At 38.9% G+C, this 26005-nt stretch overlaps 1 protein-coding gene and 2 pseudogenes across 1 annotated transcript; all 3 read right to left on the reverse strand.

Annotated features, from left to right (window-relative positions):
• Window positions 3635–4890, reverse strand: LOC107633445. The gene is made up of 2 exons (XM_016337072.2): window positions 4767–4890; window positions 3635–4370 (listed from the first exon to the last, which is right to left on the reverse strand). Exons 1-2 carry the CDS (start codon window positions 4838–4840, stop codon window positions 3635–3637), a joined length of 810 nt encoding a protein of 269 aa, XP_016192558.2. The 5' UTR covers window positions 4841–4890.
• On the reverse strand, window positions 18033–19026 carry LOC107633446 (annotated as a pseudogene).
• On the reverse strand, window positions 19078–21357 carry LOC110269497 (annotated as a pseudogene).

Below are 26005 nucleotides of genomic sequence, written 5' to 3' on the forward strand. Positions count from 1 at the left end.
GGAAGTGGTTGTCAGGCACGCGTTCGTGGGGGAATGATGATGATTGTCACGTTCATCACATTCAGGTTGAAGTGCGAATGAATATCTTAGAAGCGGAATAAGTTGAATTGAATAGAAAAATAGTAGTACTTTGCATTAATCTTTGAGGAACAGCAGAGCTCCACACCTTAATCTATGGAGTGCAGAAACTCTACCTTTTGAAAATACATAAGTGAAAGGTCCAGGCATAGCCGATTGGCCAGCCCCCAAACGTGATCAATAGATCAAAAGCTAATCCAAAGATGTCAAATACAATAGTAAAAAGTCCTATTTATACTAAACTAGTTACTAGGGTTTACAGAAGTAAGTAATTGATGCATAAATCTACTTCCGGGGCCCACTTGGTGTGTGCTTGGGCTGAGCTTGAATGTTACACGTGCAGAAGTCATTCTTGGAGTTGAACGCCAGGTTGTAACATATTTCTGGCATTCAACTCTGGTTTGTGACGTGTTTCTGGCGTTTAACTCCAGACAGCAGCGTAGAACTAGCGTTCAACGCCCTTTTACGTCGTCTAAACTTGGCCAAAGTATGGACTATTATATATTTCTGGAAAGCCCTGGATGTCTACTTTCCAACGCAATTAGAAGCGCGCCATTTTGAGTTCTGTAGCTCGAGAAAATCCATTTTGAGTGCAGGGAGGTCAGAATCCAACAGCATCAGCAGTCCTTCTTCAACCTCTGAATCTGATTTTTGCTCAAGTCCCTCAATTTCAGCCAAAAAATACCTGAAATCACAGAAAAACACACAAACTCATAGTAAAGTCCAGAAATGTGAATTTAACATAAAAACTAATGAAAACATCCCTAAAAGTAACTAGATTCTCCTAAAAACATACTAAAAACAATGCCAAAAAGCGTATAAATTATCCGCTCATCACAACACCAAACTTAAATTGTTGCTTGTCCCCAAGCAACTGAAAATCAAATAGGATAAAAAGAAGAGAATATACTATGAATTCCAAACTATCAATGAAACATATCTCCAATCAGATGAGCGGGACTTGTAGCTTTTTGCCTCTTGAATAGTTTTGGCATCTCACTTTATCCATTGAAGTTCAGAATGATTGACTTATATAGGAACTCAAAGTTCACATAGTGTTATTGATTCTCCTAGTTCAGTATGATGATTCTTGAACACAGCTATTTTATGAGTCTTGGTCGTGGCTCTAAGCACTTTGTTTTCCAGTATTACCACCGGATACATTAATGCCACAGACACATAACTGGGTGAACCTTTTCAGATTGTGACTCAGCTTTGCTAGAGTCCCCAATTAGAGGTGTCCAGGGTTCTTAAGCACACCCTTTTTTTTGCTTTGGACCTTAACTTTAACCGCCCAGTCTCAAGTTTTCACTTGACACCTTCACGCCACAAGCACATGGTTAGGGACAGCTTGGTTTAGCCGCTTAGGCCAGGATTTTATTCCTTTAGGCCCTCCTATCCACTGATGCTCAAAGCCTTGGGATCCTTTTTATTTACCCTTGCCTTTTGGTTTTAAGGGTTATTGGCTTTTTGCTCTTTGCTTTTCTCTCTTTCTTTCTATTTTTTTTCGCCATTATTTTTTTTTCTTTTTTTTTCTGCAAGCTTTGTTCTTTGCTGCTTTTTCTTGCTTCAAGAATCATTTTTATGATTTTTCAGATTATCAAATAACATGTCTCCTTGTCATCATTCTTTCAAGAGCCAACATATTTAACATTCTTAAATAACAACTTCAAAAGACATATGCACTGTTCAAGCATTCATTCAGAAAATAAGAAGCATTGTCACCACATCAATATAATTAAACTAAGTTCAAGGATAAATTTGAAACTCATGTACTTCTTGTTCTTTTGAATTAATACATTTTTCATTTAAGAGAGGTGATGGATTCATAGGACATTCATAACTTTAAGACAAAGTTACTAAATACTAATGATCATGTAATGAAGACACAAACATGGATAAGCACTTAACATAGAGAAAATGAAAAACAGAGAATGTAAAAACAAGGAATGAGTCCACCTTAGTGATGGTGGCGTTTCCTTCTTGAGGAACCAATGATGTCCTTGAGCTCTTCTATGTCTCTTCCTTGTCTTTGTTGCTCCTCCCTCATTGCTTTTTGATCTTCTCTTATTTCATGAAGGATGATGGAGTGCTCTTGATGTTCCACCCTTAATTGTCCCATGTTGGAACTTAATTTTCCTAGGGAGGTGTTGATTTGCTCCCAATAGTTTTGTGGAGGAAAATGCATTTGAGGCATCTCCGGGATCTCATGGTGATGAGCTTCATGCGTCTCTTGAGATCCATGAATGGGCTCTCTTGCTTGCTCCATCCTTTTCTTAGTGATGGGCTTCTCTTCCTCAATGGGAATGTCTCCTTCTATGAAAGCTCCAGCTGAGTAACATAGATGGCAAAAAAGATGAGGAAAAGCTAGCCTTGCCCCAGGAGAGGGCTTTTCGGCTATTTTGTAGAATTCAAGGGAGATGACTTCATGAACTTCTACTTCCTCTCCAATCATGATGCTATGAATCATGATGGCCCGATCCACAGTAACTTCAGATCGGTTGCTAGTGGGGATGATGGAGCGTTGGATAAACTCCAACCATCCTCTAGCCACAGGCTTGAGGTCCAGTCTTCTTAATTGAACCGGCTTGCCTTTGGAGTCAATCTTCCATTGACACTACAAGAAAAACACCCATTCAGGTACATTTGAAAAGTGTAGCCAAAAATGAAAAAAAATGATGCCTTAGGCTACGGCTATGCTTTTTGGGGTGATTCCTATTCGGCCGTTGCCTATTCTCAAAGGCTATACTTTTCTGCACCAAAGGCTACGCTTTTGGCATTTGAGAATAGGGTACGCTTTTCAAGTGATGCTGTTCAGGACCAAAGACTACGCTTTTCAACTTCCATTTTTGTCAGAATAGGCTACGCTTTTCAACACTACTGCATCACCTGTAAAGTGTAGCCACATTGTATACCATGACTACTTTTTATAAGTGTAGCCTTAGGTCCCTCTTTTTTTTTGTATACCTATAACTACTCAAATTTTCAACAAAATTCTGACAACACTTTAATCAAATTTACATGATCCACTATTGCAATAGAGACTTTGTTAATAATAACAAAGAACAACATCTAGAAGATTATAACATGTCAATAGATATTTAGATCAAGCAAATGGATCAATATTCAAATCAATCTTAAACTTTAACATCGTTAAAAGTTTTCAGGTATTTTGAATGCATATCACTTACTTATAAAGGCAGTGACGAAGACTGGGCGAGCAGAGAGCAGATCAGCATTGCGGTGTTCCCAGTTCCAAATGGAGACTCAATCTGAATCATTGGCGGTTACCATTCATGGAATGCATCAGATGCAACTGGATCTTAATGCTCAATCTGCAGCAAATCAATAATTCATCATCATAATAAATAACTTCAAACAAATTCACTACCAAATCGAGAATCAAATAAACATGCTAATTGTGTACATTCCAAAAATAATGTAGAAGCCATGTCACACCCCTAATTATTGCCTGCATTCATATTACATTACATATATTACTTTTGCAACTCAATCAAACTCAGTTCATTAATAGAGAACTATGATTGGAAATTTTCTAAATAAAAATGTAACCAAACAAATTCCAATCAGCAAAAAACAAACACAAGTAAAACAGTCTTATGTCTGAATCTGAGTGCTGCAAGAAAGTTAAAATTGGTTTTCTAGCAGCACTAATTAATGAAGTGTAAGAACCAACCTGTTTATCTTCTGTGAAGCCTCTAATATATGCCCATTTTGCATTGTCCAATAGAACCCGAATACGCAAAGAAAGCACAAAAGACCAAACATCAATAGATCTCTGCCAAGAACTGTAATTCTCATTAGCCCAACTGAAGCCTTCGCCCGAGGGCAAAACCTTGAGCTCCTCCAGCGGTGGAAGTTCTTCAGAGGTTCTTGATTTCACTGCCTTGGTCAAGGGGGGGTTAACATCTCTTTTTACAATAGTTGCTACTCCATTAACATTTTGTTTTGCACCATTCACTGTCTTCACCTTATTATATGACAGTGTGCTTCTCTTCACTACCTCACTTGAGGGTACCATTCTAACAACTTTTCCATTGGTACCATACTTTGAATTTGATGCAGGCAATTCTGTCTGACGCATTACAACCAGGAACCTGGGATATGCATCATTCTCTGATGAATCACGCTGTCCCCTTTTATTCTTTGGAAACTTGGGATTCGAAATGGAGGATGAGAAGCTGAAGGAGTTTGGTGTTCTTCTATGATTTGTCAACTTTATATGGTGACAATAGCAACCATGCAAAGCCATTCTTATTGATGAATTAACCCTTTAAGAAGCATCAGTATAAACAAACAAGACTTAAAGGATGATTAGGTGAATGCATCAAAATCAAAATCCAAAATAATTTAACAAGACAGAATTTATCATTAGCTGAATTTTTATAGCATATTTTTATTCAGTGTCGCAGCAACAAGCTTTGTACAATTTAATTGGGGTGAACATGATTTTGGGGTTATAAGATAGAACATGTAATCAAATAACTAAAAATAAAAACTCACTTATTACTTAGCTAAACTAATATACCATTACTATTTGATAATAATAATAATAATAAGGTTATTCACGTTGACTCAAATGTTAACATAAGATACATGTGTCCACATCTTAATAACATGATACATAACAGATATTGATTTATTTAGATTCCAGCAATGATGTTTACCAGCTAACTTGTTCCATCATGGACACTATTCTTTGCTGATAAGCTTCTGGAAGTGATTCCAAACCAGCTAACATGCTCTTATGTCTTATCCATGATTCAATTCAATTTAATTCAACCTAGTGTTCTTCATTCACATTAATCATATATGATCTGTTAAACACAATTTTACAATGAAATAATATGTTGAACTGATTATGGCGAGATATATGAGCTGGTATTAATCAACCCAATTAATTAGCAGATGGATCAAAATCGAATTGAGAAAAGTAATCCAAATAGAAACCAGAACCTGAAGAAGAGGTTTGGGGAGATTGCAGCAGAACTTTTCAAAGGAGAAAATTGCATCCGCACCCTTGTCGTCGAAAACGGCACTAATGAAACGCCTGCAGAGACATCGAAATTGAAATTGAAATTGAAATGAGAATGAAATGAAAGTTGGAGAGAGAGCGGGGTTGGGAGTACGAACAGGAAGTAAATTGTAGAAGCCGAAAGTGAGGACAGGAGCACGGCAAGCCCTAGCAGCGGCGGCGGCTTCAATTGACCCCAGGAGCGACCATAGTGCACGGCGGAACAGCCTCCTTCTCTCTCGCATCGCGTCTTCGTCCTTTCTCTCCATTTAGTCTGCGAATCATCTTTCTCTCTCTCCTCTGGACTCCCTCCTCCACGACGGTGATGGCGGCGGCTGCAGCGGCGTTGCGGCGGTGACCCCCTCTCACTCTCTGGTCTCTCGCTCATGCTCTCATCTCTGTCTTCCTCCTCTCCTCCCTCTGGTTCACTCATTCACTCGGATCTGGGTGTGTGTGTGAAAGGGTGCGTGGCGAAGGTGAGTTAAGGTTAGGGTGAGTTGCGAAAGTGAGGGTGCTGCCGTGCTGGAACGTGAATGTGATTTAGTGATAAGGAGGAAAAAAATTACTAAGTGTTGTGGGTGTATTTGGCTCTAGATACATTAGGCATCACTTTTAAAACGCACCCAAAATTTAACAAATAGGCTACCTTCTAAAAGCGCCTTCTTTGATAGAAAAAGTGAATCTATAGATATCAACCTACGGCTACGCTTTATAAGTGATTTCTATAATACCTAAGGCTACATTTTTTAAATGATGCAACAATTATGTATCCTTTTCTCTTATAAAAAGGCAACACGGAGAAAAGCGTAGCCTATTCATTTCAAATGTAGTTTAAAAAAAGTGTGGCTGAATGGCTATTTTTCTTGTAGTGTGAGCTCCTTCCACACATATGTCCATGAGGACTTGGTCCAACCTTTGATTAAAGTTCACCCTTCTAGTGTAGGGGCGTGCATCTCCTTGCATCATAGGCAAGTTAAACGCCAACCTCACATTTTTCGGACTAAAATCTAAGTATTTCCCCCGAACCATTGTAATATAATTCTTTGGGTTTAGGTTCTTACTTTGATCATGGTTCCTAGTGATCCATGTATTGGCATAGAACTCTTGAACCATTAGGATGCCGACTTGTTGGATGGGGTTTGTTAGAACTTCCCAACCTCTTATTTGGATTTCATGTCGGATCTCTGGATACTCATTCTTCTTGAGCTTGAAAGGGACCTCGGGGATCACCTTCTTCTTGACCACAACATCATAGAAGTGGTCTTGATGGGCTTTGGAGATGAATCTTTCCATCTCCCATGACTCGGAGGTGGAAGCTTTTGTCTTCCCTTTCCCTTTTCTAGAGGATTCTCCGGTCTTAGGTGCCATCAATGGTAATGGAAAAACAAAAAGCTTATGCTTTTACCACACCAAACTTAGAATTTTTCTCACCCTCGAGCAAATATGAAGAAGAAGAAGAAAATATGAAGGAGAGGAGGGAGTGGTGTATTCGGTTAAGAAGAGAAGAGAGGGTTGTGTTGTGTGAAAATGAGGAAGAATGGAGGGCTATATATAGGGAAGGGAGGGGGGTAAGGTTCGGCCATCTAGGGTGGGTTTGGGTGGGAAATTGATTTTGAATTTTGAAGGTAGGTGGAGTTTATGAGGTGATTGGTGAAGAGTTTTGGGGAAGAGTGTTTATGGGATTGTGTGAAAGAGGGGTGAGAAGAAGTGAGTGGAGGTAGGTGGGGATCCTGTGGGGTCCACAGATCCTGAGGTGTTCAAAGATTTACAACCTTGCACCAAATTAGGCATGCAAAATGCCCTTGCACACAACTTTGGGCGTTCAGCGCCAGATTGGTGCTTGTTCTGGGAGTTGAATGCCCATTTGTTGCCCATTTCTGGCGTTGAACGCCAGAACCATGCTTGTTCTGGGCATTCAGCGCCAGCTCTTCTCCAGGGTACAATTCTGGCGTTCAAACGCCCAGATGCTGCCCATTTTGGGCGTTCAGCGCCAGAACCATGCTCTGTTCTGGCGTTGAACGCCAGCCAGATGCTTCTTACTGGCGTTTAAACGCCAGTAAGGTCCTCCTCCAGGGTGTGATTTTTCTTCTGCTGTTTTTGATTCCGTTTTCAATTTTTATATTTATTTTGTGACTCCACATGAACATGAACCTAATAAAACATGAAAGAACAAGAAAAATAAAATTAGATAAATAAAAATTGGGTTGCCTCCCAACAAGCGCTTCTTTAATGTCAATAGCTTGACAGTGGGCTCTCATGGAGCCTCACAGATGTTCAGAGCATTGTTTAGATTTCCCAACACCAAACTTAGAGTTTGGATATGGGAGTTCAACACCAAACTTAGAGTTTGGTTGTGGCCTCCCAACACCAAACTTAGAGTTTGACTGTGGGGGCTCTGGTTGACTCTGTTTTGAGAGAAGCTTACTGTGCCTCTTTTCCATGTTTACAGAAGGGAAACCTTGAGTTGTAAACACAAGGGAGTCCCCATTCAATTGAAGGACTAATTCACCTCTGTCAACATCAATCACAGCTCTTACTGTGGCTAGGAAAGGTCTTCCAAGGATGATAGATTCATCCTCATCCAACTTGCTCTTCAGTAACATCCTCGTTCTCTTCAGAAGATGAATACTCGTCAGAGCTCATGAAGGGCATAAGGAGGTTCAATGGAATCTCTATAGTCTCTAGATGAGTCTCAGATTCCTTTGGTTCCTCAAAGGGAAATTTCTTATTGATCACTGGACGTCCCAGGAGGTCTTCCTCACTGGGATTTACGTCCTCCTCTTCCTCTCCAGGTTCGGCCGTGTTGACTATGACAATGGCCTTGCACTCTCCTTTTGGATTTTCTTCTGTATTGCTTGGGAGAGTACTAGGATGGATTTCAGTGATCCTTTTACTCAGCTGGCCCACTTGTGCCTCCAAATTTCTAATGGAGGACCTTGTTTCATTCATGAAACTTACAGTGGCCTTAGATAGATCAGAGACTAAATTTGCTAAATTAGAAGTATTTTGTTCAGAGTTCTCTGTCTGTTGTTGAGTGGATGATGGAAAAGGTTTACTATTGTTAAACCTATTTCTTCCACCATTATTAAAGCCTTGTTGAGGCTTTTGTTGATTCTTCCATGAGAAATTTGGATGATTTCTCCATGATGAGTTATAGGTGTTTCCATAAGGTTCACCTAAGTAATTTACCTCTGCTATTGCAGGGTTCTCAGGATCATAGGCCTCTTCTTCAGAAGGCGCCTCTTGAGTACTGTTGGATGCAGCTTGCATTCCATTCAGACTCTGAGAAATCATATTGACTTGCTGAGGTAATATTTTATTTTGAGCCAATATGGCATTCAGAGTATCAATTTCAAGAACTCCCTTCTTCTGAGGTGTCCCATTACTCACAGGATTCCTCTCAGAAGTGTACATGAACTGGTTATTAGCAACCATGTCAATGAGTTCTTGAGCTTCTGCAGGCGTTTTCTTTAGGTGAATGGATCCACCTGCAGAAGTATCCAATGACATCTTAGATAACTCAGACAGACCATCATAGAATATATCTAGGATGGTCCATTCTGAAAGCATGTCAGAAGGACACTTTTTGGTCAGTCCTTTGTATCTCTCCCAAGCTTCATAGAGGGATTCACCTTCTTTCTGTCTGAAGGTTTAAACATCCACTCTAAGCTTGCTTAGCTTTTGAGGAGGAAAGAACTTGGCTAAGAAAGCCTTGACCAGCTTATCCCAAGAGTTCAAGCTATCCTTAGGTTGAGAGTCCAACCATACTCTAGCTCTGTCTCTTACAGCAAAAGGGAAAAGCATGAGTTTGTAAACTTCAGGATTTACTCCATTAGTCTTAACAGTATCACAGATCTGCAAGAATTCAGTTAAGAACTGAAAAGGATCTTTAGATGGAAGTCCATGAAACTTGCAGTTTTGCTGCATCAGAGAAACTAATTGAGGTTTAAGCTCAAAATTGTTTGCTCCAGTGGCAGGAATGGAGATGCTTCTTCCTTGTAAATTGGAATTAGGTGCAGTAAAGTCACCAAGCATCCTCCTTGCATTATTATTATTTTCGGCTGCCATCTCCTCTTCCTGTTAGAAAATTTCTGAAAGGTGCTTGTTGGATTGTTGTAATTTAGCTTCTCTTAGTTTCCTCTTTAGAGTCCTTTCAGGTTCTGGATCTACTTCAACAAGAATATTCTTGTCCTTGCTCCTGCTCATATGAAAAAGAGGGACAGAAAAATAATAATAATAATAAGGGTCCTTTTTACCACAGTATAGAGGTCCCTGTGTGAGTAGAAGAAAAGAAGAAGAAAAAATTCGAACACAGATGGAAGAGGGGGTTCGAATTTGGGTGAGATGAAGTGTTAGTAGATGAATAAATAAATAGAAGGAGATAAGAGAGAGAGAGAATTTTCGAAAATAATTTTTGAAAAAGAGTTAGTGATTTTCGAAAATAGTTTTTTTTTTTTTGAAAAAGGTTAGTAATTTTTTGAAAATTAGGAATAAAATTAAAATCAAAAATTAAAATAATTAGTTAATTAAAAAGAATTTTTGAAAAAGAGGGAGATATTTTCGAAAATTAGAGAGAGAGGGTTAGTTAGGTAGTTTAAACAAATTTGAAAATCAATTTTGAAAAGATAAGAAGATAAGAAGTTAGAAAGGATATTTTAAAATCAAATTTTGAAAAAGATAAGATAAAGAGATATTTTTAAAAAGATATGATTGAAATTAGTTTTGAAAAAGATTTGATTTTTAAAATCACAATTAATGACTTGATTCACAAGAAATCACAAAATATGATTCTAGAACTTAAAGTTTGAATCTTTCTTAACAAGTAAGTAACAAACTTGAAATTTTTGAATCAAAACATTAATTGATGATGTTATTTTCGAAAATTAGGAGATAAAGATAAGAAAAAGATTTTTGAAAAATATTTTTAAAATTTTCGAAAATAACTAAGAAAAATGAAAAAGATTTGATTTTTGATTTTTGAAAAAGATTTTGAAAAAGATAAGATTTTTAAATTGAAAATTTGATTTGACTCATAAAAACAACTAGATTTTAAAAAGTTTTGAAAAAGTCAACTCAAATTTTCGAAATTTATGAGTGAAAAAGGGAAAGATATTTCTTTTTTTTTATTTTTGAATTTTTATTGATGAGAGGGAAAAACATGAAAAAGACTCAATGCATGAAAATTTTGGATTAAAACAATGAATGCATGCAAGAATGCTATGAATGTCAAGATGAACACCAAGAACACTTTGAATGTCAAGAACATCAAGAACTTATTTTTGAAAAATTTTTAATGCAAAGAAAACATGCAAGACACCAAACTTAAAAATTTTTCATGTATAGACACTATGAATGCAAGAATGCATATAAAAAACAAGAAAAGACACAAAACATGAAAACATCAAGATCAAACAAGAAGACTTACCAAGAACAACTTGAAGATCATGAAGAACACTATGAATGCATGAATTTTTCGAAAAATGCAAGATGAATATGCAATTGACACCAAACTTTCAACTTGACTCAAGACTCAAACAAGAAACATGAAATATTTTTTATTTTTATGATTTTATGATTTTTTTGCATTTTCTTTAAATTTTTTTTTCGAAAATCATTTTGAAAGAGAAAAATAAGGATTCAAAAATTTTTAATATGAATTCCAGGAATCTTATGCTCTTTAGTCTAAAGCTCCAATCAAAGGGTCAGGCATGACTTAATAGCCAGCCAAACTTTAGTATGTAACTCAGACATGACACGACTGACATTCCCTATCCAGAAGAATTAGACATGGCTTTACAGCCAGCCAGGCTTCAACATGCTTCATGAAATACTAGAATTCATTCTTAAAAATTCTGAAGAAAAATATTTTTTTGAAAAACATTTTTATTTTAAAATTTTTTTCAAAAACAAAGGAGAAATTTTTGAAAGATTTTTGAAAAAATTTTTGAAAATAAAACAAAAGAAAATTACCTAATCTGAGCAACAAGATGAACCGTCAGTTGTCCAAACTCAAACAATCCCCGGAAACGGTGCCAAAAACTTGGTGCACGAAATTGTGATCTCAGCCAACGGCGCCAGAAACTCTATACGCACGTCTTAATAAATCGTTTTTCATTCACAACTTCGATACAACTAACCAGCAAGTGCACTGGGTCATCCAAGTAATAAACCTTACGTGAGTAAGGGTCGATCCCACGGAGATTGTTGGTATGAAGCAAGCTATGGTCACCTTGTAAATCTCAGTCAGGCGGATATCAAAAGGTTATGGAGTTTTCAAAATTAAATAATAAGTAAACATAAAATAAGGATAGAAACACTTATGTAATTCATTGGTGAGAATTTCAGATAAGCGTATAGAGATGCTTTCACCCAGCACTCGCGAGTTTGAAGTTCGTCACAGTCATTCAATCCCAGAGTCCTACTTGGAATATTGCAAACAAGGTTTAGACTTTCCGGACTCTCATGAATGCCGCCATCAATCTAGCTTATACCACGAAGATTCTGATTAAGAGATCCAAGAGATACTCATTCAATCTCAGGTAGAACGGAAGTGGTTGTCAAGCACGCGTTCATAGGGAATGATGATGATTGTCACGTTCATCACATTCAGGTTGAAGTGCGAATGAATATCTTAGAAGCGGAATAAGTTGAATTGAATAGAAAAACAGTAGTACTTTGCATTAATCTTTGAGGAACAGCAGCGCTCCACACCTTAATCTATGGAGTACAGAAACTCTACCGTTTGAAAATACATAAGTTAAAGGTCCAGGCATGGCCGATTGGCCAGCCCCCAAACATGATCAATAGATCAAAAGATAATCCAAAGATGTCAAATACAATAGTAAAAAGTCCTATTTATACTAAACTAGTTACTAGGGTTTACAGAAGTAAGTAATTGATGCATAAATCCACTTCCGGGGCCCACTTGGTGTGTGCTTGGGCTGAGCTTGAATGTTACACATGCAGAGGTCATTCTTGGAGTTGAACGCCAGGTTGTAACGTATTTCTGGCGTTCAACTCTGATTTGTGACGTGTTTCTGGCGTTTAACTCCAGACAGCAGCGTAGAACTGGCGTTCAACTCCCTTTTACGTCCTCTAAACTTGGCCAAAGTATGGACTATTATATATTTCTGGAAAGCCCTGGATGTCTACTTTCTAACTCAATTGGAAGGGCGCCAGTTTGAGTTCTGTAGCTCCAGAAAATCCATTTTGAGTGCAGGGAGGTCAGAATCCAACAGCATCAGCAGTCCTTCTTCAACCTCTGAATCTGATTTTTGCTCAAGTCCCTCAATTTCAGCCAGAAAATACTTGAAATCACAGAAAAGCACACAAACTCATAGTAAAGTCCAGAAATGTGAATTTAACATTAAAACTAATGAAAACATCCCTAAAAGTAACTAGATTCTCCTAGAAACATACTAAAAACAATGCCAAAAAGCGTATAAATTATCCGCTCATCATTAACTCAGTTAACGTGAACTCTAACATGGATAAGGAAGATAATGCCAACATTAGTGACACTCACCTTTGTCACTAACGTTGGAATAAGCTCATACTTGCCACGTTAAGAGTCACGTTAACCTAGTTAACGTGGACTCTAACGTGGAGGGAGCAAGGAATCACCAACGTTAGTGATACTCACCTTTGTCACTAACGTTGGATTAAGCCACTATGAGCCACGTTAGTTGCCACGTTAATTACATTAACGTGGAAGCTAACATGGAGAAGAGGGATGATGAGCCAACGTTAGTGACACTCACTTTTGTCACTAACGTTGGAGATGGCTATCAATACCACGTTAGAAGTCACGTTAACCTAGTTAACATGAACTCTAACGTGGGAAGTAGGGGCGCTTTGAAGCGTTAGTGACAAAGGTAAGTGTCACTAACGCTCTCAAAGATTTAGCAAGCCTACGTTAAAGGCCACGTTAACTATACTAACGTGAACTCTAACGTAGGAAGAAATGGGTACTCTCAACGTTATTGGAAAAGGTAAATCCCAGTAACATTTGCGAAGGGCCAAGAAGCAACGTTAGTGGTCACGTTAGTGCCACTAACGTTGAAGTTAACGTGGACCATTTTTGGGTTAGGAACGTTAGTGAAAAAGGTGATTGTCACTAACGTTCTCGACCCCACAGTTTCACTTAACGTTAACGCCACTAACGCCCCATGCTAAAGTCCATACCTACTGTACACTTTCTCTGCAAGTAAAGCTGAGCCCACTAAAGAAGATAACTGCTTCAACTCAAGATCCAAAGGCCCATATCCAAGACTTGAAGAAGCAACTAGAAGATCAGAAGGATAGTATAAATAGGGAGAACTTTGAACTAGAAAAGGAGCTTTTGGGCATTATTAGAATTACTCTCTGTATTTTTACTTTCTCTGCAACTTCTAGTTTAACTTTTCAGAATGTATTCTCCATCTTTGTTTTCCATTCCCAGAGCTATGAACAACTAAACCCCTTTCATTGGGTTAGGGAGCTCTGTTGTAATTTGATGGATCAATAATAGTTTTCATTATTCTTCTTCTTTCTTTTCTCTTGATTTTACTAGAAAGCTTTCAATCTTCATCCAATTGAGTAGTTATCTTGGAAAAGAAGCTATTCATACTTGGATCTCTTCGGAACCTTGGAAGAGGAATGAAGAGATCATGCTAGAAATGCTTTCTCATGTTGGACCAAATTGGGGTTTGGACGGATATAGTGACATATAATCCTACCAACACTTTGATTTGGAAATATATGTGGTATAATCAGTGACCATATCTCATCTCTTCTCATGAGCAATTGGACCAAGGAATTGGCTATTGATCAAGATTTGAGAGATTGAATTACCAAGGAATTGGAATTCAATCACTTAAGATTGCCAAGGAGATCAATGAATGCATTGATTGAGGAAGAGATGAAAATGAACTTGATCCAGAGGATGCAACATCTCCTAAGCCCAATGAACTCCCCATTTCTGATCTTACCCATTCTCTTTAATTTCTGCCAGTTACCTTTATGATCATCTTCCCCATTCCCATTTAAGATTCTGCAATTTATTTTCTGTCATCTATTTTCAGCTCTTTATTTCCAGCATTTACATTTTCTGCTATTTATTTTCCCGTCATTTAATTTCCTGCAACTCTCAAACCAAATTCTGCTTAGCTCAACTAGAGCATTCCTCTAATTAAAGTTTCTTGACCAATCAATCCCTGTGGGATTCGACCTCACTCTATTGTGAGTTTTTACTTGACGACAATTCGGTATACTTGCCGAGGGAGATTTGTTGAGAGACAAGTTTTCGTGCATCACTACTAGTTGAGAGTTTTTCTCCATGTTGATGTATTTCTCTGCTCGTTCTTGAACTTTGTTTAGAGATGTGGGATGTTTTTTCGATATAGAGTGGCTAAAAGGCCCCTCTCGCAAGCCATTGATGAGACCCATAATGGCGGCCTCTGTTGGTAGACTTTGTATGTCTAGACATGCTTTGTTGAATCTTTACATGTAGTTGCGAAGACTTTCCCGATCTCCTTGCTTGATTCCTAATAGACTTGGGGCGTGCTTTGTTTTGCCTTTTTGGATGGAGAATCTGGCCAGAAACTTCTTGGCTAAGTCGTCGAAGCTTGAGATGGACCTAGGGCGTAGATTGTCGAACTATTTAATTGCTGTTTTTGTTAAAGTAGTCGGGAAGGCTTTGCAGCGAACTGCATTTGAGGCGTCGGTGAGGTACATTCTACTTCTGAAATTACTGAGATAATGGCTGGGATCTACTGTGCCATCGTATAAAGTCATGTCGGGAAGTTTGAAGTCCTTTGGAATTTTGGTCTTCATGATCTCTTTGGTGAATGGGTCTTGGTCCTTACGGGAGCTATCTTCGTGACCGGATCGAGTAGTTTTGGCCTTGAGATCTGCTTCGAGTTTCAGGAGCTTGTTCTCTAACTCGCGGCGTCGCCTAACTTCCCTTCGTAGGTCTCTCTCAGCTTCTCGTTGATGCTCCACCTCTTTTTCGAGTTGTTTTAGGCGGTCTTAAAGTGCCTCCATAGCTTCCGCGTTTGGCAAATTCTTGTCTTTGTTAGGATGAGGTGTATCTTTTGGTGTAGTATCCGCGTTTTTGTGCGGCGTCTTCTCTTCTAGATCAGAGTCGTGGTTGTTGTCAAGGTTGTCCGCCATGGTGATGGGATGACTTCCATGTTCCCCGGCAGCGGCGCCAATGTTCCGAGGGTTACCTGAAACTGTAGGTCGATCTCGGATGAGATCTTCTGTACTGGTCGGAGTTGATGTGTCCGACTTGTTGGACTGGGTGGCGGTGCTGATCCTTCGTCACCGGAGGGTGGTGGTACCTGCAAGGGACTCCGATGCTTAAGTTAGCAAGGGTATTAAATAGGTTTTTTGTAGAATCAGAGTATGAGTTATACATGGGTGCTCCAGTGTATTTATAATGTTTGTAGAGTGATCTTTTGGGATAAGATAGTTATCATATCTTATCTTATCTTTTGAGTGTAGTCATCTTATCTTCAAGGGAATCGCCCTTATCTCTATAGGCTTGGGCTGCCTTCGGATTTGGGTCGTATTCCTCTGTTGGGGCCCTATTTGGGCTTTTCGGGTGATTTTGGCCGAGCTCTTGAAGAGGTCGGATAGTCTGACCTGAAGAGGTCGGTCGACTTGTCGCTAAACATCCCGGGTCAGACAGCTCAACCCAGGGTATGAACAATTGGTGATCTGAAAAATCCTAAAATTGATTCTTGAAACAAGAAAAAGCAGCAAAAAGCAATAAAAGAAAAAAATATATATGTATATGCAAAAAAAAAGCAAGCAGAAAAAGAAAAAGCCAATAGCTCTTTAAACCAAAAGGCAAGAGCAAGGATCCAAGGCTTTGAGCATCAATAGTTAGGAGGGCCTAAAAGAAGAAAAATCTTGGCCTAAACAGTTTAAATGAGCTGCTTCCCTAACTATATGCCTGTGGTGTGAAGGTGTCAAGTGAAAAGCTTGAGACTGAGAAGTTAAAGTCGTGATCTAAAGCAAAGAGTGTGCTTAACAACTCTGGACACCACTGGCTGGGGATTCTAGCAAAGCTGAATCACAGTCCAAAAGGGTTCACCCAGTTAAGTATCTGTGACATTTATGTATCCGGTGGTAATACTGAAAAACAAAGCACTTAGGGTCACGGCCAAGACTCAAAAGAAGTTGTGTTCAAGAATAAAAAAGAACTAAACTAGGAGAGTCAATAATATCATCTGGATTCTAAGTTCCTAAAGATACCAATCATTCTAAGCTTCAAAGGAAGGTGAGATGCCAAAACTATTTAGAAGAAAAAAGCTACTAGTCCCGCTCATCTAATTGAAACTGAGCTTCATTGAGAACTCTGAAATTTATTATATCCTTCTATTTCTTTTTAATCCTACTTGTTTTTGGTTGCTTGGGGACAAGCAACAGTTTAAGTTTGGTGTTCTGATGAGCGGATATTTTATACGCTTTTTGGCATCATTTTCATATAGTTTTCATTATGTTTTGTTTAAGTTTTATTATATTTTCATAGGTTTTAGTGAAAAAATCATATTTTTGGATTCTACTTTGAGTTTGCGTGTTTTATGATGATTTTAGGTATTTTCTGTCTGAAATTGAGAAGTTTTGGCAAAGTTTGATTCAGAGACAGAGGAAGGACTGCAGATGCTGTCAGGATCTGACCCCATGCACTCGAAGGAGCATTTCTAAAGCTACAAAAGTCTAAAAGGTGCGCTCTCAACAACTATGAAAAGCTAACATCTAGGGCTTTCCAGAAATATATAATAGTTTATACTTTACTTTGGAAATGAAGGCCCAAAACGGGCGTTCAACGCCAGCCACCAACCTCATTCCTGGCGTCCAATGCCTAGAAGGGAGCAGCTGGCGTCCAACGCCCATTCAGGAGTTCAAAGATGGTGTTGGATGCCCAAAAGGGAGCACTAGCTCGTGGCTTCACTCAAGCTCAGTCCAAACACTCACCAAGTGGGCCCAAAACATGGATTTTCGCACTATAGGACTAGTCTATCTTATTTCTATAATTCTTAGTTAGCATATTAGTATATATAGACAAGAGTTCACCCTTGTTAGAGGACTCTTGCCCATTCTTCACGTTTTACATTACTTTTCTGTAAGCAATGAGTCGCTAACCTCCTAGGTTAAGGTTAGGAGCTCTACTGATTCTTATGAATTAATAATATCACTATTCTATTTCAATCTATGCTTGATTCCATTCTAATGGATTGGGAGTATAACTTGACCATCATTCCAATTCCACATGGGTTCTTGCGAGTCCTTGGCGGGATAATGTTGAACCACCAGCTTGATTATACATCTCTTAAACGGCTAATCCACGCTTCGTTGGGTACTTCTCAAGACATCAGTGCAGCCGAAGTGCGGGGCAATTAGGGCCATTGTGGTATAGGCTAGAACCAAAGGAGCAGCATTCTCTGATCCGGAAGATCCGACCTTGTCTGTGGCATTTTGAGTAGGATCACCAAGGGAATGGATTGCTAGAGCTTCACCCCCGTTCAGATTGGATGACCGTTGACCCGGCGTTGATCTAAAGCAGAGGAGATTAATGACCGCTGACCTGGCATTAATCATATACAGCCTGCCATGAAATGAATCAATCCGAAGTTGGAGTAGAAGGTGAGAAAGGTTGATCCAAAAGGAAGATGCATCTCCGAAGCCTCAACCATTCTCATACCATAGATTTCACACCTATCTAGTAACGTTTTATTTATTTATCTGTTTTATGCATTTTTTCGTGACAACTATATTTTCTATCTGTCTGACTAAGATCTGCAAGGTAACCATTGCTTACTCAAACCAACAATCTCCGTGGGATTGACCCTCACTCACCTGAGGTATTACTTGGACGACTCGGTATACTTGCCGGTCTATCTGTGGGAAACGTGCGGAATCAGTTTCATGCACCACATAGGAATATAGTATTTACGACAATAAAAATTGTCTGGTAATGCCAAAATGATTCTATAAAAATATTGATTAGTCATGCAAAATATAAATCTTTGAAGTCAGATATCAACTTTATTTTTTACCTGGACTGGTTAATAACTCATAGCTCATTGAATGTTCACATTGCTTAGTGCTGCTGACTTGGGACCTTTTTCTCATGTACACCCAACATTCCTAAAGACTTCTTTGAAAACCACATTTTCAGTTTGATTGTCATTGTTATCATCATGATATAACAATATCTTCAACACATCCCTATGAGTGACCTTAGAAATTGCCACATATAGTTGACCATGAGTAAAGACTTGTTTTTTAAGAATCAATCCAACCCTAGACAATGATTGACCTTGACTCTTTTTAATAGTCATTGCATATGAAACCATGATAGGAAATTGCCGACGTTGGAACTTGAATGGGATCCGGTGATCCGATGGACTTAATGTCATCCTTGGAATAAAAACTTTGTTGTCTAAGTGTTTTCATGAAATATTTCGTGTTTCTATAATGTGTTTTCCAAGCTTGGTAACTACTAAATGTGTCCCATTGCACAACCCAACAGTATGATCAATGTTTCTTAAGAGCATGATTGGTGTGCCTACTTTTAATGTAAGCTCATGATTCGACACACCTGAACACCTAATAGTGTTTAGAAATTCAGGTATGTGTACTGATGCTAGTAACTCATTATTCCCTTCTGTGGGGCATGCTTTGTCTGAGCTAAAAAACTTTTGTGATTTAGCCGAATTCAAAGTCATCATGTAGTTGTTTATTTCATCGACATGTTGTAATGTCTGTGCGAGTATGGCTCTATCATGCAAACCATGATGTGACTCTAGGGGTCCAAACAATTTCGGATAAGTGGCCTTACAAATAGCCTTTATGGGGTCGATCCAATCACGTATAAGGATGTCATCGGGAATTTCTACTTTATCAACGCCACCCATAGATATTCCAATCTTACCATCCCCAAATTTCAGTATCCATTCGGAAAATTGATTCAACTCATTTGAGCTTGCATTACCTGGGCCTACACTAAGACGCATGTTTCTTGTTAGTGTCAACAACTTACAACTATTCCAAATATACGATGAGTTAATACTTGCGTTGACAATTTCTTATCTTGTACCCTTTGGTATAACGGGTAAAATTTTCCGAAAATTCCCTCCAAAAACAACTGTCTTCCCACTGAATGGTTGATCTAGGCTGTTAATATTCTTGAATCTTAAAATGTCTCGCATTGTCTGGTCAAGGGCTTCTATGCAATATTTGTTAACCATTGGAGCTTCATCCCATATAATTAATTTTGTTTTAACCAACAATTGAGCCAGATCACTCTCTTGTTTTATGTTGTATGTGGAGAACTCATCTACATTTTGTGGGATAGCAAAGCGTGAGTGTGCTGTCCTGCCACCTGAAATTAACAAAGAAGCTATTCTACTTAAAGCAACGGTAAAAACAATTTGACCTCTAGACCTTAATGCCGAAGCTAATGTCTTCCACACAAACGTTTTTTCTAGTTCCACCGAATCCTTATAAGAGGAAAACTCCTCCGCTACAACCATGGACCGCTTCCATAATTTTATCATATGCTGATCTCTGTTCAGTTGTCATTTGATCTAGTCCAATAGAATTTTTCTCAGCTAATCTATGTCTATCATAATGTAGCTCATCACAAAGTAGCCTATTGACCCTATTGGACATCATCTGAGAGGTGCATGAGTCAAAGTTGGGGTGTGGCATGGATTCAAAATCTCTAAGACTCTTGTTGTACCCCTTGATTATTAGCTCAATATCTATTAGAGTTAACTCCTTCAACTCCTCATTTGTTAGTCTTAGATCTGTGTTAAACAAAATTTCAATAAATACATTATCATAAAGATGGTGATATCAAAACATGAAGTACAAAATTCTCATTATGAAAGACTATTATATCAACATGCCTAATAGACACACATTCTATTGTAATAATATTTCTATATTCAGCTATTCGTTTGATTAGTTTGATTAATATTACTACTTATATTATATTATATTTGATTATACAATATTTTAATTTTCGACCCTCCTCTACTGAATTACTGAATTTGTCCCTATGTGAAATTGGATATCGTATTAGGTTATATGAAATATGATTACAAAATATGATTCGCCCAAATAAGTAGACATGTAATTAGAACCAATATTGAAGAGGATAGTTTCTGACTCAGATTAAGCATGGTAAATAATGAATTTTTACCTGGATTCTTCATTATTCTTCTTTGCTTTTGAAGTATGTCATCTGAAAGCAAATGCCATGTCTTTTTTCCATACATGTTCTGGCCTTTCCATGGAATCTGAAAACAACAATATTGCAAATCTTCCTCAAATAAACTCCTGATCCCCAATGACTTGCTTTCTTTATTGCATCAACGTATTCTCTATCATTATCTAAAAGACCTTGTGCATAACATGCATCTATTGTCCGTATTTCTTCATATGATTTATCCCGTTTAGCATAATTGAGAAGTAGTCTAAGGCAGTAACTTTCACCTGAACCAGGAGGGATAAAGAAAATGTGACCTATCACAGCGTGTGACTTTCGTGGAAACCATTTTCTCTCCTTTGATTTCCATACAAATTTTGTTAGGAATTCAGCATAAGTGATCGGGCTTAGGGATACGACTTGTTCGCTTTAAACCATTCCAAAAACATGGATTCCTTGACAAAAGCCTTTCTAGCAACATCTTCCAAATTCTCATCATCTCTGAAAATTAGTGGTTGCTCGTTTGGCAAGTGAAACCCCAACGTTACCACAGACGGGTCTCTATAGTGAACGTTGTATCCAAAAATCCTCCAAGTAGCTTCGCATGGAGATATATATCGACAATCATAATACATACTGACTTCATCGTGCTCATCCTTATCCACATCTTCGGTTGCACTTTTATAAAATGATGCAGTTACACAGTCGTGTCCTTTGTTAACATACTTGAATAGATACTTTATTGATCTAGATTGGTTGCACCACTCAACATTGACGTGTGCTCCATATCTCATCAATAAATACCTATTATGAGGAACGACATAACAGTTATCAAGATCAATACCTGACTTCATGATTGTCTTTCCATCATCTCTGCGTCTGTATACTGAATAACCATCTTCATCAATTGTTGTGTTCTCAACAAATTACATGGGGAAGTGTCTGATGCATTTTCCATCTTCCATGCATGGTGAATCTTTCTTATCTTGTCAATATCTTCTGCAGTAGGATACTTGTCATCACGGTGGAGAAACAACATGTGTGTGTGAGGTAGCCCACGTTTTTGAAACTCGATGGTGTAAATCGCTGGAAGAATAAAAAATGAACTAAACCATTAGTGCATCACTCCACGTTGAACATAATAATTTAGTTATAAATTATAAAGCAGTCATACTGTAAGACCCAGAACTTTTGAAAAGTCTTATTATGATCAAGTCTCAAATCATATAGTTATTTATAGCCTTAATTTCATAGATTACTTTCTTAAGGATAATTAAGGCAAGTTGTGATTTATTGAATTTGAGATGAGTTATGATTATTATCCAAGTTATGATTTATTTTGGAAACTGAAGAAATAAGTATATTATTTCTAATTATTTGATTTGAACATTTTATTAAAAAAAATTCGTGAGAGTGATGAACAAATAGCATTTTCTATATACAACTAGTGTTGGATTTAATTTGGGTTTCAATTATTATATTATTCCCGATTTTATTCGAAACTACCAAATTACCCCTAGCCCTAATTTTCAAATAAGGAAAACCCTAACCCAGTAACCCGTTACCCGACCCGGTTCCCTTTTGCCCACACTCAGCTCCCTAGCCCTCAGCAGCCGAAACCCTTTTTCCCCAAAAACAACAACACACGCAGCCCCCTTTGATTCCCTGAAAGAAAGAAACGAAGAAAGGGAGGAGGGAAACGGGAGATCAGAGAAGTGGAGAGGGGAAGAGGAAGGACGGCGCCGGCGGGCATCACTACCGCCGCGCCGTCGTGTTGCCGTCGAAGGAGAGGAAGCCGTGGACCATAGTCACGGGCGGAAGAGAAAGCGCGAGCCAGGGCACGCGAGACGGAGCCGCCACTGCTGGGTCGCCGTCCAGCCTCGCCCCACCTTCCAGCCTTCATCACCACCGCGTCCACGCCGTGCCGCCGCCTCTGTTCGTCACACCGTCACTCCTAGCCGCGCCGTCGCCAGTCGCACGAGAGAGAGACGCGCTATGAGGGGGTAGCCACCGCGCTCTGCCGCCATCACCTCCTGCCACCATCGGAGCTCGCATCACTGTCACCCATGGCCGTCTCTCCTACTGTGCTCCATTCGGGTTCTGGGTTGAGCGCACCACTGTTGCCATTGGAAGCCGCTGCTGAGGCCGGGATGCTATGGTGGTTGCTAATGGAGCCGCCGTTGATAAGTGTGATGCGGCTATGCCGATTTTGAGTCGCTGTGTCACTACCAAAGTAAGAAAACTCATTGGAATAGCATCATTGGAGCTGTTGTTCAGTTGATGCCGCTTCCTGGGTCGCTGCGGTACAAGCTGCCGTTGATGGAGCTGCTATGTTCAGCGGATTCCGCGAATTTTGACTTTTTGGTAAAGGTTTTAATTGAGGTTTCTGCTTTTTTGGATTTCAAGAAGGTTTTAATGCTACGTGATTTTTATAGTTGATCCACCGAAGCTTCTGGCCATCGCCAGAGCTGTTGGCGGGCCTGTTTGAAATCGTAGCTGCTTCGTTTCGCTAGTTCAGTAAGTATTTATATTTCGGAAAGCCTCGCGTTAGTATCCCGTTGTGTTCGGTTAATGAATATGAGTTTTGATAACGTGGGGTCGAGTCCTGATTATTGTATGTTGCGATTAGTGTTGCTATGGTTATTGCGCACGTGACTGGGAGCTGAGGTTTTAGTTGCCGTCAGTTCGGGTGAGGCGGAAAGGACTCTGTGAGACGTTTGGGTTATGGAATTGCGTTTTGAGGTAGGGGCGCTTTCCGAAAACTATATTTTATATTGGAATTATTACATATGGATACTGATGTGAGACAATGTGTTTTGGTGGTTGTAGTAGCCTTATGTATTATTTGATTGTCTCGAGTGATTATGAATGTTTGTTTGGCTGAATTGTTGTGTGGTTTTATGAAACGAAATGCTTTTGAAGTTGATTCTTTTAAAGCTTTGAGATTGAGTTTAATCCGTTGGGAATTGATTTGAGTTGAGTTGATTTTCTTGAGAATGTGAAAGAGAGAATAGACTCTTGAATTCAGCCTGGCTTGCTTTAAATGATCTGGTTATTGATAAATGATTGTTACTGAGCCGTTTCTTTGAAACTTTAGAAATGAGTTTATTCGGCTGATAATGATTTGATTCTTGAAAAGGTTTTCTTGAAAAATGGAATTGAGATGACTGTTGGGTTTTGGCTCGCCTTGAACTGATTTTTGGATGTTGGGCTGTTGAAAAGGATTGTGGACTGTTTTGTTGGGACCCGAATTGGGTGGCAAAGTCCAAGTTTTAGGGGAGGTGCTACCGAAATTTCTATAAAATCCGAGTCTTTATTAAAATGTTGTCTGGAAAAATGGCGAGTTAAAGATTTCTACTATTTTATTTGAATTATCAAGAAAAGGATGATTCATGCTTTTGAAATGAATTACTAAAGAGGAAATTGTGATTTAGTCTTGCTTCTTAAGAAAGGCATTGTATCTCTTTCAGGAGAAAGCTATTTAGATGAAACTTATGTTTTAAAGTTGTTTTAAATGTGACAAGTGCAATGCCTTTGAATTTGACTTGAGGGTTTCAATTAGAGGAGTTTCAATGATTTTGAAAGAACCTGAATGTCTATTGACAAGTTTCATTTTGAAATGTTTTGGAAAGGTTTAAGTACTCTTTGAATTCTGAATTCTTGCAAGACTAAAACAATTTTGAACAGTTGAAATGTTCTAGAATTTATCACGGGGGTTGAAGTTGGTTTTTGGCCTAAGTAAAGGAAATGGCTTTGAAAGAAGTAAATGATTACGTGACTCGGTTTGGCTTAGATCCTATTTTAGTACTCAAATCAGAAAGCCAAGGTTTTAATGATTTTAAATGAATTTGTCAAAATGAGTTATGTTATTCTCCCCTAAAGACTTGGGACTCTGCCGAGAAACTTTTGTTATAAAATCTCATTGTTGTATGGGTGATTTTGAATACTTTGAAATAAATCCTTAACTTACCATGGTTTTGGAAGTTTTGGAAAGAGAATGCTGAGAGTGGCTTTGTTTTAAAAAGGGAACTCACTTTGAGTAAATTTGGCTTATGAGCCTGAGATGATTTGAGAAACGAGATTTCTAGTAGTAGCGGTAGTAGTGGTGATTCCACTTGCTCCAGGTTGAGCTTTTAAACACCCGCCTGGGTAGTAGCCACAGTAGTGGTTATTCTACTGGCTCTGGGTTGAGCAGGTAGTAGCAATGGGGTTGTAGCTCAAACCTACTTGCTCCGCGATGGGTGTTTCTGTCCATGGTTAGCTACCAGGACGTGTCGGGTTGGCTATATAACCGACAGATGATATCATCAGCCACTAGGGACAGGTGGTGCACGAAATTGTGATCTCAGGCAACGGCGCCAAAAACTCTGTACGCACGTCTTAATTAATCGTTTTTCATTCACAACTTTGATACAACTAACCAGCAAGTGCACTGGGTCGTCCAAGTAATAAAACCTTACGTGAGTAAGGGTCGATCCCACGGAGATTGTTGGTATGAAGCAAGCTATGGTCATCTTGTAAATCTCAGTCAGGCGGATAATAATTGGTTATGGATTTTTCAAAAATAAATAATAGATAGACAGAAAATAAAGATAGAAACACTTATGTATATCATTGGTGAGAATTTCAGATAAGTGTATGGAGATGCGTTCGTTCCTCTGAACTTCTGCTTTCTTGCTGTCTTCATCCAATCAATCCTACTCCTTTCCATGGCTGGCTTTATGTAAGGACATCACCATTGTCAATGGCTACCTTTCATCCTCTCTGGAAAATGGTCCGATGCGCTGTCACTGCATGGCTAATCATCTGGAGGCATCACCGTGGTCAATGGCTGCGTCCTATCCTTTTGTGAAAATGGTCCAAATGCTCTGTCACAGCACGGCTAATCATCTGAGGTTCTCGATCATACTGGAATAGGATTCACCCTCCTTTTGCGTCTGTCACTACGCCCAGCACTCGCGAGTTTGAAGTTCGTCACAGTCATTCAATCCCAGAATCCTACTCGGAATACCACAGATAAGGTTTAGACTTTCCGGACTCTCATGAATGCCGCCATCAATCTAGCTTATACCACGAAGATTCTGATTAAGAGATCCAAGAGATACTCATTCAATCTAAGGTATAACGGAAGTGGTTGTCAGGCACGCGTTCAGAGGGGAATGATGATGATTGTCACATTCATCACATTCATGTTGAAGTACAAATGAATATCTTAGAAGCGGAATAAGTTGAATTGAATAGGAAAACAGTAGTACTTTGCATTAATTCATGAGGAACAGCAGAGCTCCACACCTTAATCTATGGAGTGTAGAAACTCTATCGTTGAAAATACATAAGTGAGAGGTCCAGGCATGGCCGAATGGCCAGCCCCCAAAACGTAATCACAGGATCAAAAATACAATCCAGGATCTTCCAAAAGATGTCTAATACAATAGTAAAAAGTCCTATTTATACTAAACTAGTTACTAGGGTTTACAAAAGTAAGTAATTGATGCATAAATCCACTTCCGGGGCCAACTTGGTGTGTGCTTGGACTGAGCTTGAATGTTACATGTGCAGAGGCTCTTTCTGGAGTTGAACGCCAGGTTGTAACGTATTTCTAGCGTTCAACTCTAGTTCCTGACGTGTTTCTGGCGTTTAACTCCAGACAGCAGCGTAGAACTGGCGTTCAACGCCCTTTTACGTCG

Source organism: Arachis ipaensis, chromosome B03, assembly GCF_000816755.2.
Source record: "Arachis ipaensis cultivar K30076 chromosome B03, Araip1.1, whole genome shotgun sequence".
NCBI classification, from domain to species: Eukaryota; Viridiplantae; Streptophyta; class Magnoliopsida; order Fabales; family Fabaceae; genus Arachis; species Arachis ipaensis.